This window comes from Pleuronectes platessa, chromosome 22 (genome assembly GCF_947347685.1).
Source record: "Pleuronectes platessa chromosome 22, fPlePla1.1, whole genome shotgun sequence".
NCBI lineage: Eukaryota > Metazoa > Chordata > Actinopteri > Pleuronectiformes > Pleuronectidae > Pleuronectes > Pleuronectes platessa.
This window is the reverse complement of record NC_070647.1, coordinates 5,239,679-5,262,179: the sequence shown is the minus strand read 5'-3', so window position 1 is coordinate 5,262,179 and position 22,501 is coordinate 5,239,679. Positions and strand designations below refer to the sequence as shown.

The window sequence follows — 22,501 nt, the reverse complement described above, 5'->3', positions numbered from 1 at the left end:
AGGAATAACACAGATGCCAGCCTTGTGGTAAGGTATTAAGACCATCACACACTATTACTGTATAAACACCTCCATTACTTACACATAAACTGGGTGCCTCTTTTTCTCAATTCCTCCTGAAAAACTCTAGTAAATTACACTTCACGCAGATCTATAGAAGCAGTTATCTTCTATAGAGTTCATTAAGTGAAGATTTTAGGGTACTCATATTACAGCAGTATTGAAAGGAGTGTGAGCAAAACCACACAAACATTAGAGGACATTAACAGAACCCACTATTTCCGGTAAAACCTCATGGGTTCATCTCACTCCAGCAAAATGCATGTTTGTTTATCTGCCTACTGGAAAGCATCACTGGTTACGCCCCTCATTTTCATCTTTCTGTTTGCAGCTACTGGGCAAAACTGGCCCAAGCTAAAATCTGATTGGCCCTTGAGGTGCCTCTGTCCTGTCAATAGTCTTTAAAGGTTCATTGTGTACGAGTTAGGTGAAAGGGATCTATTGGCAGAAATTCAATATAGGATAATCTTTGGGATTTTTGTGTTTCATCTAAATTATATGAATTGTTATTTTCTTTACCCTACAATGGGACTTTATATTTATAAAGATTTAGATTAGACTTTATATGTACATATATATATATATCTCCTGTTTCCTGGCCACTCATATATGTATATATATATATATATATATATATCTCCTGCTTCCTGGCCACGCTGTTTCCTGGCCACTCATATATGTATATATATACAGAGGACCCACTTTAAAAGCGTGTCACTTAACAATAAATATAAACATATGTTGAAAACATTTCCAGGCTTTTTAGAAGTACAGAATGAGTTTGAACAGAGACAGCAAGCTTTGCTTATAGTATGTATTGTATTTTGGAAGTACTTTGTAAAAGTGTTTAGATAAGTACTATATAAATAAAGTTAGCATCATTATTATTATTATGACATTGGCCCCTTTGTCCCCCCACTTCTTGTGTGAATCATCATAGTTTTGAAATATAAAAAAACACCGATGCCAAAATGTGATATTAATGAACATCTAAAACAACGGCGTGATTTCGTGAAGTCTTTTATTGTGAAAAGTCTTCCCTCCGGAAGTGTTGTTCTGGTGGCAGCTGAGCGGAGTGGGGCTCAGCTGTTCTGGGTACAACAGCGTGTTTTGACCATTTGACACCTCTAATGGCGCCTTGTGCTCACTGTTTCTCCTCCTAACTACACCCCGCCACTTCCTGCTCCACCCTCACCGTCTCCCCCTCGTGTAGCCGGCCGCAGTGAGCGCTGTTCGGTGTCGTGTGCAGGATGGTGGTGTCCACATCACAACAAGTCGCCCTGGCTTTCACCGCCGTGCTCTTCACCTTCGTCGTCCTGCCGAGGATGTTCAGCGTCGGCGGCGGGACCGCGGCCAAGGACACGAGGTTCGACTCCCGCTACTCCAGGAAAGGTGAGTAGGAGAGAGATCCCACAGCGATATGGTCCTCAACAAAAGTCCCACTAGAGGAGTGTATCTGCAGTTTGTGGATTTAGTTGTATGTTTGTGCTGTTGGGTTCATCCGAGTCCAACACAGGAGCAAGCATCAAAGATACAATTCACTTTAAATCACAAGCCTCATAGTAAATACTCACATGTGTCCCTTTAACAATTCAGCTTCCAAATTCAGTGGCGGATCTAGTTTTCTAAACCAGGGGCTTCACGTGTTGTTCTGACAAATTGATGATATGGCAGAAATATTAATGTTTCATGAATTTGGAGAATAGATGCAGGTTAACAAATGCTCCAGTTTCATAGGAAATGTGAGGAATAGGACAAAGGCTACAGAGTCAGTGAGTCAGACTTACTTCTTTATGTTATGTAGTGCTTTTACTTTTTTTTATTGTTTACTTTCAGCTTTTATTTTACAATTTTTGTTGTCATATTACTGCTTTTATGTGTTCATTTGGATTGATCTGACATAGTTCCATATCTATTTATTGAATTTCAACACCACCTTGGTCACGACCACCTAAATGTGGTTGTCCCTCGCCTTGTTACATTGCATCCTGATGCATCTTATTTCTCTCTTTTCTTGCTTTGGTGTGAAAGCACTTTGTAAACTCTGTTTTTAAGAAATGCTTTATACATTTGTATTATTTTCAAAATAAATTAGAAGATAAGATGTCAATATGTATTGGTAGCAGATTGATCACTAGCTTTTTTAATTCCCTGAACCAAAATTAAATATATGTTAGGTTGGTTTGCATTAAAAACAAATGAACAACAAAAAAAAAGCACTGTAAGGTTTTAAACTGGAAATCAACCCGACTCCAGATATATGAGGAAAACGATGTCTCTAACCAGTGTTATGTGATATGAAAAATTCTTGGGAGCTTTGTCTTTTAATTCTGTCGAGCAAATCCTAGTTCGGAAGCTAATTCTGACTTCTCCGAGACATGGTCCCTCGAATGAATGAAACTCCACATTTTTACTACTTTTCCGGCTGCAGGTCCGGGTCCAGGCGGAGTCCGAGGTCAGCCCATGAATGGCCCCGGCGCTCCTCAGACCGCTGAGAACATGCAGCAGATGAAGAAGCTGATGGAGCAGGAGCTGAAAGCTGACAAGTTCAAGTCCAACAACAACAACAAGGGCTACGTGTTCACACTGATGCCTCTGTACGCCATCGGAGTCGGAGTGTTTGCAGCCTACAAGTTTCTGAAGGTGAGAGAAACAGACGGGTTGAATCTCTTCTACCTCCAGAGAGATGTCCGGGAGATAATAAAATTCTTAAAATATTAACTCATACACAGCTCAAACGTGACAAACTTAAACATTTGATTTAAAATATAAAATCAAATCACTACCTAGTATATTACGCTTGCAAAACCAAAGCTGTTTTCAGACAGAGAATGTCCACACAATGGGGCCTGGACTTTCTCCGGAGTTTGCCTCTCACACATTCAGAACACAGTAGTAGATTCTGATTTTGATATGTTTAATATTAATAAACTTTGAATTAACAGGTCGGCTGATGCTCTGTAGCAGAGGCGGCTGTGACTCATTAATGTAGATCGCAACTACCGCTTGTTATCAACAAGAGCACTGACAATTGATTGTCCAGTTCAGGGTTCTGCACGCTGAGCTTAGCTCCACTGATCTTTGAACAAACAGCTCTTTGTGCAGCTCCAGGCTTCTGAGGTCTGAGTCCAGAATCAGGTCTTCACTCGCCACGACCCAATTACTGCAGGTGACTCTGTCAGTTTTAGAAAGGAAACTGCCACCAGCATCACCACAGACCAAACAAACAGCCCATTTCAAATAGGCAGGTTTTTGAAAGGATCTTTGACAATCAATAGTTGCAAAATGAGAATCAATCAATCCTTCTTTCCCTCCTCAGATCAAGTCGGCGGACGACCAGGCACAAAAAGACAAATTTGCAAAAGGGGCCAAAAAATCTGTGGAAGCAGGTGTGTGACACGTGTACTCTGATTTCTGTTTGCATATCGGAGTTTGTTTTTTCCGTGGGCATACATATTTGGTTACCACGCGATATTTAGATGAAGACATTTTCTGCTCTTGTTTGCGTTCTGATTGTCCAGAGAACCAGTTGAACGAGCTGGAACAAAGACTCGGGCAGACTGAGCAGATGCTCAACTCCATCCTCACCCAGCTGGACCCGCTCACTAACTGGTGAGTGCCCAGCAGTGTGACATGCTTCGGCCCGCAGGTGTACGAACCACACCTCATCTTTTTACTCTGTGTACATATCCATGATATATGATCCTTATTTACTGTGCTGCATCTTTTCTCATTTAGCAGACCTGTAATATATAAACAGTGAATTCACTGGCATGAGTAGGGAAACATGGATCGTTAAACTTTGGTCCCTTTTAATGTAAATGTCGACAACCCTCTGATCACCTGGCAATTATTTATAAAAGGCCTATTTTTTTTAATGTTTGACAACGTCCTCCATTATATTATAATATTTGGAACCTATTTACATTCTGAGTTAAATTTAAATATTAGTGTCAAAATCAAAATAACAAACTCCCAACACAAAACCGCTGCCACATGTAAATGAAGTACACCGACGATGGTATCCAGGTGTTTCTATTATTTTGTCCAACCTATTCACCTAGGTGAAGGTAGGCTAAATGTCAAACACTCATCTGTATGACACCATCCTGCTCAACAAACTTCATCCTCCAAAAAACATTATCTAGTCTCAAAATGATTATTCCTGTATGCAACACAGATGTTTTTCACCACTGGCCCTGATGTCATTAATAACGTGACACTTCACTGAGTCCTGTCATCACAATATCTTTCTCCTCCAGTTTAAGGCCATGTTCTTGCTACAAGGTCGTTTTCACTTCTCTCGTCTCTGTGCAGCGTGAAGACAGTGGCCCAGGAGCAGAAAAACGAGATCATGTCTCAGCTACAGACCATCCGCTACCTGATGAAGAAGAGAGGAATGGAGTGTCCACCGCTCAACATAAACGGTGGGCTCCTCAGCTGTCTCTGACTGTGTTCACACTGCAGCCTAATCCAGATAAGAACAGCTGTTCACACTGTATATGTTTACACGGTCATCAATATTCTGACTATTGACGTCATTCAGACATTTTTGAGTATATGTTTATGATGTATAAATAAGTTGCTAATAGAATATTCCATCCATATTCCTATTGACATGTACAGAGCGTAGTCCTATAGCAACCGATTTGTACAATGATGATTCAAAACAACAAACTGCAGCTTATATATTGAAATACAGATAACCCAGCTTTATAACACAGCCCCTCCCTGCAAACTGTGTGTGTGTCATCAGTGTATTTCTTGTCCTGTAAAACCACATTTTGAAATGCAACTTGCGCGGCTACACTGATCCATAACTGCAGAAAAGTGTTTTGCATCCACTTTTACTCTGTGAAACCACCTGGTGCATGAGGGTGTGAAGTTTTTCATATCTTCGCTACAGCAGGACTCGATTTACATGAAGCCTGTGGTTTGGTAACGTGATCTTTTGTGTTTTAATCAGATTGGTAGAGAACGGCTCATAAAACCTTCAGGTAGCGGCAGGATAAATGTCTCATAAGAGAACATTTAAGTATGGGGTTATGTCCCTATCTTTATTTAAGATCATGGTCTTTAAGTTTCAGAGCAGGACTCATTGATTCCACTTAAAGATTTTGTAATACTCTCAAAACCCTGCGCACACACTCGGATACATCCTTCTAAGGCCAAGACTTTCTGTGCTTCTGTCGCCTTTATCACCTTATCATGAAGACAATGTGGAACTGAACAGGCTTAAAACAACAAAAAGACAATACATCTATACATACAAATTTGAATAACTAGAAATGATAAAAGCAACAAAATATTAAACATCATCGATAATTAAGAATTACAATATTGCATAATCACAGGGGAAATGAATGTCCTCTTGTCGTCTTTAGCTCTAAACAGCTGCAGGAAGTTTATTGATGTTAACAGAGCTGGAAAACTGAATCAGAAAGATTCTGTGAATGAAAACAATTTGACTTGTTACTGTTGCTCATGGAATCAGTGATGTGGAAATGTACATTACACAGAATTTATTTTGTGAACCGTTGGGATTCAGGTTATTCCAATCATCCTCAAAGTTTTCGGCCCCTAAATACAGACTTTTAGAAAATAATCCATCACATTTACTTTTTGCGCTGAGTGTCTGATTGTTTCTGTGATCAGTGTCACCAGCTTGTCCCGCCCCTACTGCTGTCGCCTAGCAACAGAGCAGGAGTTGAACATGATGAGAAAGTCTTAATAGAAACCTGATACTTGAGCATTGAATATCTTATCATCCCCTCTTTGAAAAACGGTTTGTAATCAAATCACAATGAATCCTGGGCTACTCTGGCCGGAAGAGGATCCACTCGTTGAAGGCAATACGTTTGTCGGCCGTATTTGTAGAGCCTTTGAAATGGGACAGTCTAGTAGCTGCATCGCTGTGACACATTCGGTCTTCAAATGCAACCCCTGAAGGAGACACAGCTCAATTATCTGAATTGAGACACAGCTTTAATATCACTTGTTTGTTTCTCTTTCAGAGGCCTCCTGTGAGCGTAACCTGGATCACCTCATCGAGTCCCTTGGGGTAAAGGACTTCTCTGCAGCCGCTGCTTCTTTGGGGGGCAGTGAGACCTCTGGAGGAGCAGGGACCTCGGAAAAAGACTCTCCGAAGAATTCCGGCGCAGAAGATGAAGCTGCAACAGAAGGTGAAGAGATGAAGGAGCTTGTACCAGAGGAATCTGATGGGGAAGCAGAAAAAGAAGGAGATATGTTGGAGGAAGAAGAAGAGGAGGAGGAGGATGATGATGAAGAAGAAGAAGAGGAGGAAGAAGAAGAAGAAGAGGAGGAAGAAGGACTGGAGGACCGTGAGCTCATGCCTTCTTTAGAGGACTCTTATGAGCCAAACACTGGGGAGGTGTCGCCTGCATCCGGCCTCAGGCGACGCAACAGGCCTGAATGACTGCACGAATTCTGCAATGTATAGAAATGTAATAGGTTATTATGAATATTTATTATCTGAAAGGCTTCCCTTCCAAAACGCTGTCTACCTATTCATCACTGACATATACATTATTAATAAGAAGCATTAACCTCATATCGAAAGACATGGGGCTTTATTTTCCTGTTATAGGCACAAAGACAAGCACGAACTATACATCTTGTACACACCGCAAAACAGGGTATATGCAAGTGCATGCGCTATTTTTGCTCGTATGCCAGCAGTGTGCTACAATATCATGGTTTTCTACAGTATCAAAGTAACCCAGTGGTAGTTGGTTATGCATCCATGGGCACATAGTACAGAGACGGCCAATTGTCAGATGCCAGTTTGACTTCAATGTAAAACTAGAATAACAGTCAGCTGGGCTTTACCCCTGCCAAGGCCCAATGCTTGCCATGAATTCAATCAAGCTGCACCAAATATCTCACACTTTTAAATAAAAGTCTCTTAAACGAGCTGTTTTAAAAAAAATCAATAGCAATAATTTATTCTTTTGGAAAATCTTTTGTCTTCCCTGACTTACCACTTCCTACACAGAGTTTTGTGATAATCCGTCCAGCAGTTTTAACAGAAGATTGTGTAGCAAAATTCGAGATGTAGTCCTAAAATAAAAAAAATGCATCAAAGATCCAGTCATCTACATAAACGATGCTCTAAAGTTTTGTGGTATGGCAGCAGATATACGTCTATCGGTTTCTCAGCAGGGAGACGAGGCTGTGGCAGGTGTTTGTGGTGCTTTTCAGTTTCCTTTGGGCTCTGCACAGGTGCCTTGTGTCACTGAGATCTCTGATGCTCAGTAGATGATGATGTTCTGCGTGGTTTTAATCACCTGCTGCAGAGCCGTGCCGTCCTCATGCTGCTGTATCCATCTTTTCACAGTAATGAGGCTCAGATGGGCTCCACTGTTTGGGGATGCAGTTGCCCACCGAGACTTTGAGACTTTGGAAACATCTGCTCTAAGATATCAAAGCTACTGCCTAATCTAGAAATGCCAGTTTATGTGTATCCCTCAGAAAAACCTACACTTTGCCTTGTGATGCCTCATTATCAGCATGGGACTGTACCATGTTAGCTCGACCCAGGCACTTATCCAGAAGAGACCACAGGGTGTTCAACGAAGGGGAAAATGCCAACATAGCTACTTTTACTACTGCTTGTTGTTTCACTCTTTGTTCTGACTTGAAAATAGAGCCCACACTGTCCTACAGTCTCCTGTCATTTTATAATACTAATGATCACTTTTTTAATCAGAATTATTAAGTCATTGGTTCAGGTTTTTACCTGTCAGAAAATGCCAATCTGTGCTCCATGCTAAAAGGGGTGGTGGCCCATGTTGTGTTGTTGTGTTGTTGCTAGTTTGCCTTTACTGTTCCTTTCTCCATGCAGGCATCTACCAACATTGCTGCATTTCATTCATGTCACACTGGGACAGTTCTATTCTTTTATAGTTGCATCTTAATCCTCCTTCATCCTGTGCTGCCACCCCCAGGTTGCTATTGGACTAACAATCCAAGTGTCAGTCACGTTTGTATGAGAAAATGCATAAAAGTCTTTACATGAAAATGTAAATATCCTTTTTTTATTTTGGATATACTACATTTTTTATCATCACAAAGGAAGTAACGGTAATGCTGCCGGATGTGATGAGCCTGTAGAATATTACAATGTTTGTTTTAGACGTGTGAACTCGGGCCTGTGCCATCCAATCATATCTATGCATGTTTTATTTCCCATCACTGTTTCGCCCTGCATAATGTTACTGCATGATATTTTCATTTACTCATCCCAAAGGAATATGACAATCACCTGATCAGCCAACTGACATGAATTCAACGTTTCTACTGCTTTAATGGTACTTAAATGCACTAAGGAAAAGCAATCAATTGTCACTTATGCCTTATGTTTCAATTACTCCTTTGAAATTGTGTTTTAAAATCCATGAGAGTTTATCTTGATGAGGCTCTGAGGTTATTAAAATCAACGTACTATCAGGGTGGGTCTAACTGTTTTAGGTCCTGAATGCTGGTGTAGTAAACGTGCTGAGATATGGTAGAAATCACGATAAAATAATCATAATTATCATTTTTGCCCAAAAGGACACGTCCCTATAAAAAATAATTTATTGTGTAATATGATACAACCTGCAAATCCTTGCCTTATTCTGGATGAAATATTTATTAACCTGTACACCCACCCACCCAACCACACACAGTATGTTTGCCTCCCTTTTCACTTCCGACACCCTTAGGTATGGAAATGATCCCCACATTGTACCACAAATCTTTGCCTTAAATTATTTCGTACATTTCTGTTTCTTTACCCTTAACCAAAGTCACCTTTCTGTGTTGAATATTGTACATTTCCTGTCGGAGTTGACAGCTTGTCTTAGTAGAAAATAAAACAAGATGTAACACACTGACTGAATATGCTTTATATTTTTATCAAGATCCAATTATAGCAATAATAATTCACGAGGAATTAAACCTAACTCTTGAAAACGCATTTTCTCATTATGTTCCTGGATCTGCTCCCTGATCCTAGAGCCATACCAAACTGTAATGGTTTCTTCCCTGACCCATATCACATCCTTCCACCAAGTTTGGGGTAAATTTGTGTAGTAGTTTTTGTGTGATCCTGCTGACTAACAAACAAACAAACAGACGGATACATCTCCCCTGGTTACATGCACAGCTTACATTAACGGACTCACAAGGGAGTGTGGTAGTTATGTAAAAAAGATCCCCAGCTTGTCTTAGTAGAAAATAAAAAAAAAAACACAATGCTATTAGAGGAAAGATACAAGGTAAGTTTTCTTCTATTCACAGTGTGTGTTTATGAGGCTTCAAACCAAAGAACTGACCCAGGCTAAAGTGTTGAGAAGCAGCTTTCTGTGCAGTGTTCTTCTTGAAACTGTCAAATTCACCATGGACGCTGGAAATCTGATACAAACCTATAATCCTGTCGTGTTAAATGCAATGCAGACAACATTCCCAATTTGTTTGTGTCATGTCAGTTTTCGAAAATGTTACACTGCAATAGGCAGGATATTTGGTTTCGAGGCATTCAATTTGGCACATGATATATTGTATCTCAATGGGACCCACCTGGTCGAATACAGGAAAAAAAGAATAATATAAAGGACAATAAAATGATCAGATATTCTATTTATAGAGACATCTAACCTGCTATTACCACTTTAATCCACTTTCCCAATAATTTGTGCCTTCCGTCTGCCACTGTCACATTCTACGTTCACCCATCACATACCGTGTCACAGACGTATAAATATTAGACAGATTAAAAGGATGAAACGATCTGTTTTATCTCCCCCTTTCTATATCGTGAATAATACATGTGTATGATAAATTTAACAATGACTTCCTCTTTGAAACGCTCCGGAGCCTACTTTAGGTTTATTCCCTCTGCATAATGTCTGCTGTGAAAAAGGGTGTGAGGGAAACAATCTGATCACAGGAGAGTTTGTGGACAGAACAGTTAGGGACAATCTAGAGAAAAGGTCTCATTCCTGCACCAACACCTGTCTGTGTCAAACATGGAATTGTTGAGCCTTAAAATATCATTGCACGCTCGTCATGCTTCAACAAAACTCAATAGGTTTGTGTTCTAATTCAATCAATCAATCAATCAAATTTTATTTGTATAGCCCATATTCACAAATTACAATTCATCTCATAGGGCTTTAACAGGGTGTGGCATCCTCTGTCCTTAACCCTCAGCAAGAGTAAGGAAAAACTACTAAAAACCCTTTTAACAGGGTAAAAATATGTAGAAACCTCAGAGAGAGCCACATGTGAGGGATCCCTCTCCCAGGACGGACAGAAGTGCAATAGATGCCACGTGCAGGAAAACATCATCAATAATCAAAGTCTCTAGCAGCATTTGATGAGGGTAGACATCCCGAAGGACAACCCCAACATGCAACCCAGTCTCATCAGAAAATGTTCAATGGCAACGTTGGTCCACTTGGACCGACGTTACCATCTCACAATCTGGCCTCTCAGATTGTGAGATGGTAACATTTAGTCCTCCCATTGTTTTGCATTGGCGTGTTCTCACGTCACGTGACTCTCAAGCTCCCGTCTGCGGAGAGGAAAAAATGGCGGAGATTCCTTGTTTTTTCAGATAAAAATATAATTTTGTAACTTAGTTTGGGCATAAAAATACATTCTGACACCATTTCTAGCGAGAAATGTGGTCTTTGCTTCCACAGTCTTCAGCCAGTTCGTGCTTATGATAAATATTTTAATAGTTATCACGCATGTTTTTATCGTTGCTATGATGGTTGCCATGGCACCACGGGCGCAGCTTGGTGTTTAAATCACAGTCCCTGCGTGGTGTCCTTCAGTGATCGTGAATGTTATTCATGTTATATAATAGTAATATTTGAGGCTAGATTACATCTCTAATGAGAAGGATCATGCGAGTCTGTTTATACCGAGGCCGGCCCGAGTGCGCGACCGGCCCGAGCGGCGCGAGCCGAGCGGCCCGAGTGCGCGAGCGGACCGAGTGCGCGAGCGGACATGACGTGTGGCTGTCGTAAAAACCCTATTTGTAAACAACCAGCCCTTTAACTCGGGGCTGCGTCATAAACACGGCGCGCTTGGAAGACCACGATGTCATCTTCCTTCTGTCAGGTAAGTAGTTTATTGTTTTTAAAGATCGTTACGATCTAGGTTTACAGTCCGAGTGCGGAGAGAGTCCGTCAATCCACACTATGGACGCTGTTCATCAGCTAATACGCCATTGTTAGCCACATGCTTCAGCCCACGGTAGCCTGTGCTACCTGGGAGGTGAATACATGGTTGTTGAAAGCAGTTCAAGACGCTTAGCTCATCATTGAGGGACGCTACAATATAAATATAAACATGAATTTGATTTATGAATGCTTTAGATTAATAAGGAGTGTATTTGTCTACCATTACTCCACAATATCAGGTCAATTTGGTTTAATGTATAGTATGCACTATGACAATAATGTTTCCATGTTATGGAGTTGCGATTCATTTTATAAAACAATTGCTATGTTCTGTTTTTTAATCAAGGAGGATCCAAGTGAAGCTACAGGAGTTTCATTAACGTCAACAACTTGGACCAAACAGTTTGTTTTGCTTGATGAAGAGCAGGAAGGGCAGCCTGGAGAGAAAGAGAAGCCGGGTTGAGCCCACTAACATCATCCATGTACCACAAGGAAGATGAGGGAGAGAAATGATCCTACCATTAAAGAGGTACTTTTAAGTTACATACCAGAAACACCATTTTATATAATTGGCCAAATATACATTTTTATTAAATCCCCAAAGTACACTTGCTGAAATACAAGTTAATATCACACTGAAAGAATTTTGATCAATCATGCTTCCCTGCTGTGATTGTTTAACTAGGAAAACAACTTTTTCCACAGGAAGGCAAGTAAATTTAAGGAATACATGTGCAAAGTTTTCCTCTGTTATGTATAATGATGACCCCCATCAAACATAATGTTAGCAATATTTACACCTTTTAATTTATACTGTTTATTTCTGTCTACATGTGTGAATTTGCCTTCATTAGTTTCAGAAAAGAGCGATGATGTATCGGTCAGTGGGCGGCAGCACGAGACTCCGCAAACTAGTCTGTAAGCAAAGCAGACGAAGGCATCGAGGTTGCGGCCTGCCATCATTGTTATTTTGCTTAAGGGACTGAATATGTTTCATGTAGAAATATTAGCATTTCCCTTATATCTACCAAAACTGCTTGTTTCACAGACTGCAGTTTTGTTTTGATCCGATGTGGTGTGCAAATACAACCGTATCTGCAATGGGTTGTGGGGCATTAACATTTGTAACTCTAATTTTGTTTTGACAGACTGTGAAAAGAACGTTGAGAACATCACCACTCTACAGGAAGACACAGTCCAGTAATGGGTGTCAGAAGTTCAGTAGTGAACGACAGGTACTGTGGAAAAATATGTGTCATTGTTGTACAATGTCCTTTGACTCTGTTTAAACAAGGTCAACACAAAAAGGTTTGATTGTAAACTGATATCGGTATGAATTCATGTTATTCTCCTCGTCAAAAGAAACAAACAATCCAAATTACCTGCAGAAAGCCCTTGATGGACGCTTCAGCTGCATCGTCAGACTGGTGAGACAGCAAGATGCCAACTTTAATGCCAATTTATTTGTGTAACATTCTGTGACCAAATGTATAGATAACTTTTTGTAGATTGTAAAAATAGATAACCCATTTATTACAAAAAAACTACACTAGAATTATCGCACTGCGTTGTATGACTCCGCTAACCAGAGCAGTGTCCGTCTACATATTTCTACATATTTTCTCTCATATAAATGACACTGTATCTCTTGACAACTGAAACCATAAGATGAGGTCAGTGTGGCCTTGACCTTTTTACTTTAAGACAAATACAAAGTTAGACAATCCGAAAACATGCAGTTATGCCTCCGGCGACTCGCTATTGCAGAGGCATTAAAACCGTAGTGTAGTAGATTGGATTTTATTGGTGTTACATTGGACATCTTGTATGGGTACACCAAAAAATATATTTGGTTTCACATTCTAGATGGCAATAAGCAGAGTCATCAACTCAGGAAAAATATTTCTGTAGAAAAGAAAGCCTTGTATGTGTGTATGTATACATACACACAAACGCACAATTGAGACGTTTTTGTCTTTTATCATATATTCTCAGGCAGTACTGATGCATTTACTGAGAGGGGACGTGAGGGCCTACTCTGCGTGCTCAGAGTTCAAGCCCAGCAGGCTGCAGCGGGCCTGACATATTCTGGAACAGCAGCACAGTCTTTGGATGACTCCTCTGAAGATGAAAACATGGCGAGGTACTTCTCCACTGATGAAGAACTGTGAGGGCTGTGATTAGCTACACTCTCTTGCTACAATGCTACTCATGCTACTCCCTGGCAGCCTTAGGAAGGCATTAGCTTGCTGTGTGGTAGCTGTTAGCTTCAGCATTTTTAGTTTTTAGTGGCCTGTCTGACGTTTATGTTAAAAAAAAATCAGAGGGAACCATCTTCATAATTTAACACTATGGTTTGTTTGTGTCCTTCAGTTCTTCTCAAGAGAAGCAGTACAGGTGTGCCTCAGCTCCACGGTCCCTCCTGCAGCCTCCGCTCCTGATGCTAACCTCATGTCTCCATCACACCAAGCAGCAGACCTGGATTGACAGACCTTTCTCCAGAGCTGCCCCCTCCCTCTGAAACCCCCCTCTCCAAAACACTATTTGTGTAGTTTTTAAAGTATTTTTTGCATGAGAATTGTTGATCATAACATTTCCAGCAGATGCCTTAATATAATGTTTGTGCACAATAAATGACATTGATCATAACATAATGGTATTTCCTTGCACTTCTACACCATGATATTGTCAGATAAGATGCTGATTACATTAAAGCAGTGAATGCTCTGCTTTAAGCAACATAAACACACAATGATTCAATGGATCTGAAGTAGAATGGGCACATTACATTCTGTAGAGAATGCCTCAGTTATGGAAGTCAGAAAATAACTTTTCTTTATCTGAGGTTCCAGCCATTTATAGTCACAGCAAAGCACACAGGTCTGGTTGTCTAAGTGGCGCCCATATCATATTGTTTAAGATGTGTAACATCAAGTTTGTGTTTCAGTGCAAAATTAGTCATTAGTCAAGAGTTCACCATCTTGTTTACACTAAAATTAGGTGACCCAGATGTTTCACAATGCAATCTGATAAGGTCTTATGAGAAACATTCTTAACATTAAAGAAATCAACACAGAGGATAGCAATATCTGTTTGACTTTAATCAGTAGCTGGTAATCGGCAGCCTGACTTATTCAAACACATTAATACTACAATGAATGAGGCAGGGCCTTCTATCAGAAATCAACTATATCGTCACGTTATGTTTCTCTTGAGCACATGGAAATTACCTTCAGCTTCCACTTACTGTCACCTGAACCATACTGTTATTTCTGTATCTACAGTGACTTTTAGGAAAACATATACTAGAGGGCAATGTATAAACATTAATACATCTTATTTATATAGAGCTTTTCAAGAAGTGCAAGTACTAAACTGAGGGAAAGCTAATACAAACAATATATATATATCTTATTTCCATGTGCCAGGACAGCCTCACACTTGGATATAAACCAATTTTAGAATACATTTGCTTATACTGGAGATCTTTTAAATTAATGTCCCAGAAATGATTTCTGATGGAAAACCCCTGCCTTATTCATTGTAGTATTAATGTGTTTGAATAAGTCAGGCCGCTGATTATCAGCTACGGATTAAAGTCAAACAGATATTGCTATCCTCTGTGTTGATTTCTTTAATGTTAAGAATGTTTCTCATAAGACCTTATCAGATTGCATTGTGAAACATCTGGGTCACCTAATTTTAGTGTAAAGAAGAAGGTGAACTCTTGACTAATGACTAATTTTGCACTGAAACACAAACTTGATGTTACACATCTTAAACAATATGATATGGGCGCCACTTAGACAACCAGACCTGTGTGCTTTGCTGTGACTATAAATGACTGGAACCTCAGATAAAGAAAGTTATTTTCTGACTTCCATAACTGAGGCATTCTCTACAGAATGTAATGTGCCCATTCTACTTCAGATCCATTGAATCATTGTGTGTTTATGTTGCTTAAAGCAGAGCATTCACTGCTTTAATGTAATCAGCATCTTATCTGACAATATCATGGTGTAGAAGTGCAAGGAAATACCATTATGTTATGATCAATGTCATTTATTGTGCACAAACATTATATTAAGGCATCTGCTGGAAATGTTATGATCAACAATTCTCATGCAAAAAATACTTTAAAAACTACACAAATAGTGTTTTGGAGAGGGGGGTTTCAGAGGGAGGGGGCAGCTCTGGAGAAAGGTCTGTCAATCCAGTTCTGCTGCTTGGTGTGATGGAGACATGAGGTTAGCATCAGGAGCGGAGGTTGCAGGAGGGACCGTGGAGCTGAGGCACACCTGTACTGCTTCTCTTGAGAAGAACTGAAGGACACAAACAAACCATAGTGTTAAATTATGAAGATGGTTCCCTCTGATTTTTTTTTAACATAAACGTCAGACAGGCCACTAAAAACTAAAAATGCTGAAGCTAACAGCTACCACACAGCAAGCTAATGCCTTCCTAAGGCTGCCAGGGAGTAGCATGAGTAGCCTTGTAGCAAGAGAGTGTAGCTAATCACAGCCCTCACAGTTCTTCATCAGTGGAGAAGTACCTCGCCATGTTTTCATCTTCAGAGGAGTCATCCAAAGACTGTGCTGCTGTTCCAGAATATGTCAGGCCCGCTGCAGCCTGCTGGGCTTGAACTCTGAGCACGCAGAGTAGGCCCTCACGTCCCCTCTCAGTAAATGCATCAGTCCTTCCTGAGAATATATGATAAAAGACAAAAAACGTCTCAATTGTGCGTTTGTGTGTATGTATACATACACACATACAAGGCTTTCTTTTCTACAGAAATATTTTTCCTGAGTTGATGACTCTGCTTATTGCCATCTAGAATGTGAAACCAAATATATTTTTTGGTGTACCCATACAAGATGTCCAATGTAACACCAATAAAATCCAATCTACTACACTACGGTTTTAATGCCTCTGCAATAGCGAGTCGCCGGAGGCATAACTGCATGTTTTCGGATTGTCTAACTTTGTATTTGTCTTAAAGTAAAAAGGTCAAGGCCACACTGACCTCATCTTATGGTTTCAGTTGTCAAGAGATACAGTGTCATTTATATGAGAGAAAATATGTAGAAATATGTAGACGGACACTGCTCTGGTTAGCGGAGTCATACAACGCAGTGCGATAATTCTAGTGTAGTTTTTTTGTAATAAATGGGTTATCTATTTTTACAATCTACAAAAAGTTATCTATACATTTGGTCACAGAATGTTACACAAATAAATTGGCATTAAAGTTGGCATCTTGCTGTCTCACCAGTCTGACGATGCAGCTGAAGCGTCCATCAAGGGCTTTCTGCAGGTAATTTGGATTGTTTGTTTCTTTTGACGAGGAGAATAACATGAATTCATACCGATATCAGTTTACAATCAAACCTTTTTGTGTTAACCTTGTTTAAACAGAGTCAAAGGACATTGTACAACAATGACACATATTTTTCCACAGTACCTGTCGTTCACTACTGAACTTCTGACACCCATTACTGGACTGTGTCTTCCTGTAGAGTGGTGATGTTCTCAACGTTCTTTTCACAGTCTGTCAAAACAAAATTAGAGTTACAAATGTTAATGCCCCACAACCCATTGCAGATACGGTTGTATTTGCACACCACATCGGATCAAAACAAAACTGCAGTCTGTGAAACAAGCAGTTTTGGTAGATATAAGGGAAATGCTAATATTTCTACATGAAACATATTCAGTCCCTTAAGCAAAATAACAATGATGGCAGGCCGCAACCTCGATGCCTTCGTCTGCTTTGCTTACAGACTAGTTTGCGGAGTCTCGTGCTGCCGCCCACTGACCGATACATCATCGCTCTTTTCTGAAACTAATGAAGGCAAATTCACACATGTAGACAGAAATAAACAGTATAAATTAAAAGGTGTAAATATTGCTAACATTATGTTTGATGGGGGTCATCATTATACATAACAGAGGAAAACTTTGCACATGTATTCCTTAAATTTACTTGCCTTCCTGTGGAAAAAGTTGTTTTCCTAGTTAAACAATCACAGCAGGGAAGCATGATTGATCAAAATTCTTTCAGTGTGATATTAACTTGTATTTCAGCAAGTGTACTTTGGGGATTTAATAAAAATGTATATTTGGCCAATTATATAAAATGTTTTTTCTGGTATGTAACTTAAAAGTACCTCTTTAATGGTAGGATCATTTCTCTCCCTCATCTTCCTCGTGGTACGTGGATGATGGTAGTGGGCTCAACCCGGCTTCTCTTTCTCTCCAGGCTGCCCTTCCTGCTCTTCATCAAGCAAAACAAACTGTTTGGTCCAAGTTGTTGACGTTAATGAAACTCCTGTAGCTTCACTTGGATCCTCCTTGATTAAAAAACAGAACATAGCAATTGTTTTATAAAATGAATCGCAACTCCATAACATGGAAACATTATTGTCATAGTGCATACTATACATTAAACCAAATTGACCTGATATTGTGGAGTAATGGTAGACAAATACACTCCTTATTAATCTAAAGCATTCATAAATCAAATTCATGTTTATATTTATATTGTAGCGTCCCTCAATGATGAGCTAAGCGTCTTGAACTGCTTTCAACAACCATGTATTCACCTCCCAGGTAGCACAGGCTACCGTGGGCTGAAGCATGTGGCTAACAATGGCGTATTAGCTGATGAACAGCGTCCATAGTGTGGATTGACGGACTCTCTCCGCACTCGGACTGTAAACCTAGATCGTAACGATCTTTAAAAACAATAAACTACTTACCTGACAGAAGGAAGATGACATCGTGGTCTTCCAAGCGCGCCGTGTTTATGACGCAGCCCCGAGTTAAAGGGCTGGTTGTTTACAAATAGGGTTTTTACGACAGCCACACGTCATGTCCGCTCGCGCGCTCGGGCCGCTCGCGCGCTCGGGCCGCTCGGGCCGCTCGGCTCGCGGACTCGGGCCGGTCGCGCACTCGGGCCGGCCTCGGTATAAACAGACTCGCATGATCCCATGGCAACCATCATAGCAACGATAAAAACATGCGTGATAACTATTAAAATATTTATCATAAGCACGAACTGGCTGAAGACTGTGGAAGCAAAGAGCACATTTCTCGCTAGAAATGGTGTCAGAATGTATTTTTATGCCCAAACTAAGTTACAAAATTATTTTTTTATCTGAAAAAACAAGGAATCTCCGCCATTTTTTCCTCTCCGCAGACGGGAGCTTGAGAGTCACGTGACGTGAGAACACGCCAATGCAAAACAATGGGAGGACTAAATGTTACCATCTCACAATCTGAGAGGCCAGATTGTGAGATGGTAACGTCGGTCCAAGTGGACCAACGTTGCCATTGAACATTTTCTGATGAGACTGGGTTGCAACATGACATGCCAAGCAGTCCCGCTGCAAGCACAGTCCATGGTCAGCAACCATCCAGACCACGATCCACCATCCAGACCAGACGCCACTCCAGTCCTCAGTCACCGTCCACCGCCGCCCACCAGGACCCATCACAAGCCACCACCGCGGTCCTGGTCCACCGCCCGTGCCCAATGCCAACGCGACACAGGGTCCGCCACCAGCACCACGATCAGCCCAGAATCCGCCACAATGGATCCACCACCGCGACCCCCGGTGTACGATCCACAAACCGCAATCCATGGTGCGGCCACAGAGGCCCTGGATCTGCGGGTGATAAAGCAAAGGGATTCCGGGGAAGGGGGATAGGGATGGAGAAGAGGAAGGAGAAGCTGGAAAGAGAAGCTCCGTGTGTCATGTGTCATAAAATAGAACAAGTAACGTTCTGGCGCACTAATTAGCTCTAACTATAAGCTTTATCAAAAAGGAAGGTTTTGAGTCTACTCTTAAATGAAAAGATGGTATCTGCCTCCCGAACTGAAAGTGGTAGATTATTCCACAGCCGAGGGGCTTGATGGCTAAAAGCTCTGGCTCCTACTCTTTTTTTAGAGAATTTAGGGACGACAAGTAGGCTTGAATTCTGGGAGCGGAGTGCTCTAGCGGGTTTATAAGGTACTAACAGCTCTTTAAGGTAAAAAGGCGCCATATTATTAAGGGCCTTGAAGGTGAGGAGGAGAATTTTAAATTCTATTCTAGATTTAACTGGAAGCCAGTGTAGCGATGCTAATACTGGAGAAATGTGCTCTCTTCTCTTTGTTCTCGTCAGGACACGTGCTGCGGCATTTTGGACAAGCTGTAGTTCCTGACGGTTTCATTGGAAGCAAGGGCAATGTCGTCTAGCGCAGCTATATCATTAGATAATGCATCTCTAAGGTGTTTGGGGCCAAGTATTATAACCTCTGTTTTGTCTGAGTTTAATAAGAGAAAATTGCGGGTCATCCAGGTTTTTATGTCCTTGAGACATGTTCGAAGTTTAGTTAATTGATTACTTTGTTCAGGTTTTATTGACAAATATAACTGGGTGTCATCCGCATAGCAGTGGAAATTTACCGAGTGTGTCCTGATAATGTTTCCTAGTGGAAGCATATATAATGAGAATAAAATTGGGCCGAGCACAGAGCCCTGTGGAACACCATGGTTAACTTTGGTGCGCACAGATGACTCATCATTAATTTGCACAAATTGGGAGCGATCAGAAAAATACGATTTAAACCAGTTAAGGGCGGTTCCATTAATGTTAATTAACTGTTTGAGTCTTTGTAATAAAATTTGATGGTCAATTGTGTCGAATGCTGCACTGAGATCTAACAGAACGAGGACAGACACAAGTCCCTGATCTGAGGCTATTAAAAGGTCATTAGTGACTTTTGCCAAGGCTGTCTCTGTACTGTGATTGGCTCTAAACCCCGATTGAAAGTCTTCATATATATTATTTTCCCGGAGAAACTCACACAGCTGATTGGTAACAACTTTTTCTAAGATTTTAGAGACGAAGGGGAGATTAGATATTGGTCTGTAATTGGCTAAAACCTCTGGGTCTAGGGTGGGTTTTTTGAGTAGGGGTTTGATGACAGCTATTTTAAAAGACTGTGGTACATAACCTGATGATAATGACAGATTGATGATGTTAAGTAACGAACTATCAATTAGGGGCAGAATTTCTTTAAGTAATTTGGTAGGAATGGGATCTAAGATACAGGTTGTTGGTTTAGAACCTGAGATTAATTTGGTAAACTGATCACGGGTGATCAGAGAGAAGCTGTCTAAGTAATGGGTAGGATTCTCAGCCGTTTCTGAGATCTCTGTTGTTGGGAGGGTATTAGTGCCAATTGAGGGCAGGAGATGGTTGATTTTATTTCTAATAGTTTGAATTTTATCATTAAAAAAGGTCATAAAGATATTGCTATTTAGGGATCGAGGAATACTGGGTTCGGTGGAGGTGTGACTCTCTGTCAGCCTGGCTACAGTGCTGAAGAGAAACCTGGGGTTGTTTTTATTCTCTTCTATTAGTTTTGAATAGTAGGCGGCTCTTGCTTTGTGGAGAGCCTTTTTATATTCTTTAACACTATTCTTCCAGTCTATTCGATTTTCAACATGGTTGCTGGAGCGCCACTTCCTTTCTAGTTTTCTTGATAATTGTTTTAACTCATTTGTCTGGGAATTATACCACGGAGCTAATTTACTATGTTTGACATTTTTCTTTTTTAGAGGCGCTATTGAGTCTAATGTTAATCGTAATGAGTCTGCAGAGCTATCGACGAGGTGGTTGATCTCAATGGAGCTCAGGGTTTTAAAGAATTTGTTGTTTATATCTACTGCTAAAGACATCTAGAAAATGAATTTTTTATTAGTGGCATATATTCAGTTATTGAAAAATCAAAGGTTATTAAATTATGGTCTGATAGAACTGGATTGCGCGGAAGTACTGTTAAATTTTCAATTCCGACACCGTACGATAATACAAGGTCAAGTGTGTGGTTACCACAATGAGTAGGTTTGTGCACACACTGACTGAAACCAATAGAGTCTAGTATTGAAATAAATGCTACGCTAAGGCAATCTTTATTATTATCAACATGAATATTAAAGTCACCAACAATAATAATTTTATCGGTCTTTAGGACTAAGTTTGATAAAAACTCAGGGAATTCCTTTAATTCTATTGTTAAGTCCCATTTAATTCAACCATTATCACTTAAGTCAACATTCTACCTCTTGCTTGCATCTGCAGAATCAGAACCAGCATGCAGTCAGTCCCTGAGGTGGATTAAAGCTATGGGCAGCACAGCAGCTCCCATCATCACCTGCAGATGGAGCCACAGGAACACAGTTACAGCAAAGGCATTAAGTTCTCAAGGAAAATGGTTCCTGAAGCATATGTCAGCATATCCTCAGTATCCTTTTATTCTATGTGGAAAAAGCTATATGTAAAAATAGAGTCAGACAGAAAATCCCCGAGGACTGAACATCAATGAGCAGGACAAACAGTAATACATGCCGCCGTCCTCATTAATTCCAACAAAGCTTAAGTATTTTTGAAGACTTCTTCAAACTATCCTGGTGAAATAAACCAACCCCGCTCATCATAACTTCTAATTAGACGTACAGACTTTATAAATTACTTCCCCTCGTGCAGCACAGGAAAAAGGTCTGGGATTCATCGCAAATTAGCTCGGCACTCCGAACATTTAATCAGCTCAGTTTTCTTCCACTGAGATTTCGGCCTAATTCCAGCCACGGGTCTGTGGTTGGCAGGATAATTTGTTTTGTATTATACTCTGTGGTTGTGAATGGAGCTGAGAGTGTTTGTAGAAGAGCATGCATGCAGGGCTGCAGAGAAAAAAAAAAAATCTTAATTCCCTCCACCGCTCCCTTCAGTGCGACGCTGGACTTCTACTCATACCCCAAACCCCCTCAGGGGCATGAAAGTGTTTATAAAGTGTTTGTGTATGGACTGCAATGTTTACATCCTACTCAGCAGAGCTCTATCTGTTTTTGACACTCCTTGATCAATCTGATGCCATGGCTGAGACTTTTAACTGCAGTAACTGCTTCTTTGGGGGACTTCTATCCTCCATCCTACTCCCCCAGACTCACGTGTTACCAAACCATTCCAGTCTATAAATTCTTCTTCTTGTATCAAAGTTATAAACAAACAAAAATATAAGTGGCAAGCTCCATCCCAGGCACATACAAACTCATTTTTGCCGCTTTCCCACTGGTCCCTGGCTTGTGTTTGCAATGGGAATGGATACGATCATCATTCACTCCCAGGTCACATGACCCTGCAGTAAACACAGGTTTTTATTGGCTCCTGCTGGCAGTCTCGACGCTGAAGCTGCACTT

At 40.6% G+C, this 22,501-nt stretch overlaps 1 protein-coding gene and 1 long non-coding RNA gene across 3 annotated transcripts; one reads left to right on the top strand and one right to left on the bottom strand.

The window, feature by feature from the left end:
- Positions 1–1,115: 1,115 nt before the first annotated feature.
- Positions 1,116–8,957, top strand: ccdc107 (coiled-coil domain containing 107). 2 transcript variants are annotated; one of them, XM_053415254.1, is made up of 7 exons: positions 1,116–1,452; positions 2,492–2,703; positions 3,380–3,449; positions 3,582–3,672; positions 4,378–4,487; positions 6,075–6,161; positions 6,195–8,957. In XM_053415254.1, the coding sequence occupies exons 1-7, from the start codon at positions 1,311–1,313 to the stop codon at positions 6,494–6,496; spliced, it is 1,014 nt and encodes a 337-aa protein (XP_053271229.1). In that variant the 5' UTR covers positions 1,116–1,310; the 3' UTR covers positions 6,497–8,957. The 2 variants fall into 2 exon arrangements, with proteins under 2 accessions (XP_053271229.1, XP_053271228.1); XM_053415253.1 differs by having other exon boundaries at positions 6,075–8,957.
- Positions 8,958–15,328: 6,371 nt separating this feature from the next.
- LOC128428732 (uncharacterized) lies at positions 15,329–18,143 on the bottom strand. The gene is made up of 5 exons (XR_008333825.1): positions 18,014–18,143; positions 17,423–17,605; positions 16,525–16,803; positions 15,808–15,955; positions 15,329–15,577 (listed from the first exon to the last, which is right to left on the bottom strand). It is a non-coding gene; the product is annotated as an uncharacterized LOC128428732 (long non-coding RNA).
- Between the last annotated feature and the right edge of the window lie 4,358 nt (positions 18,144–22,501).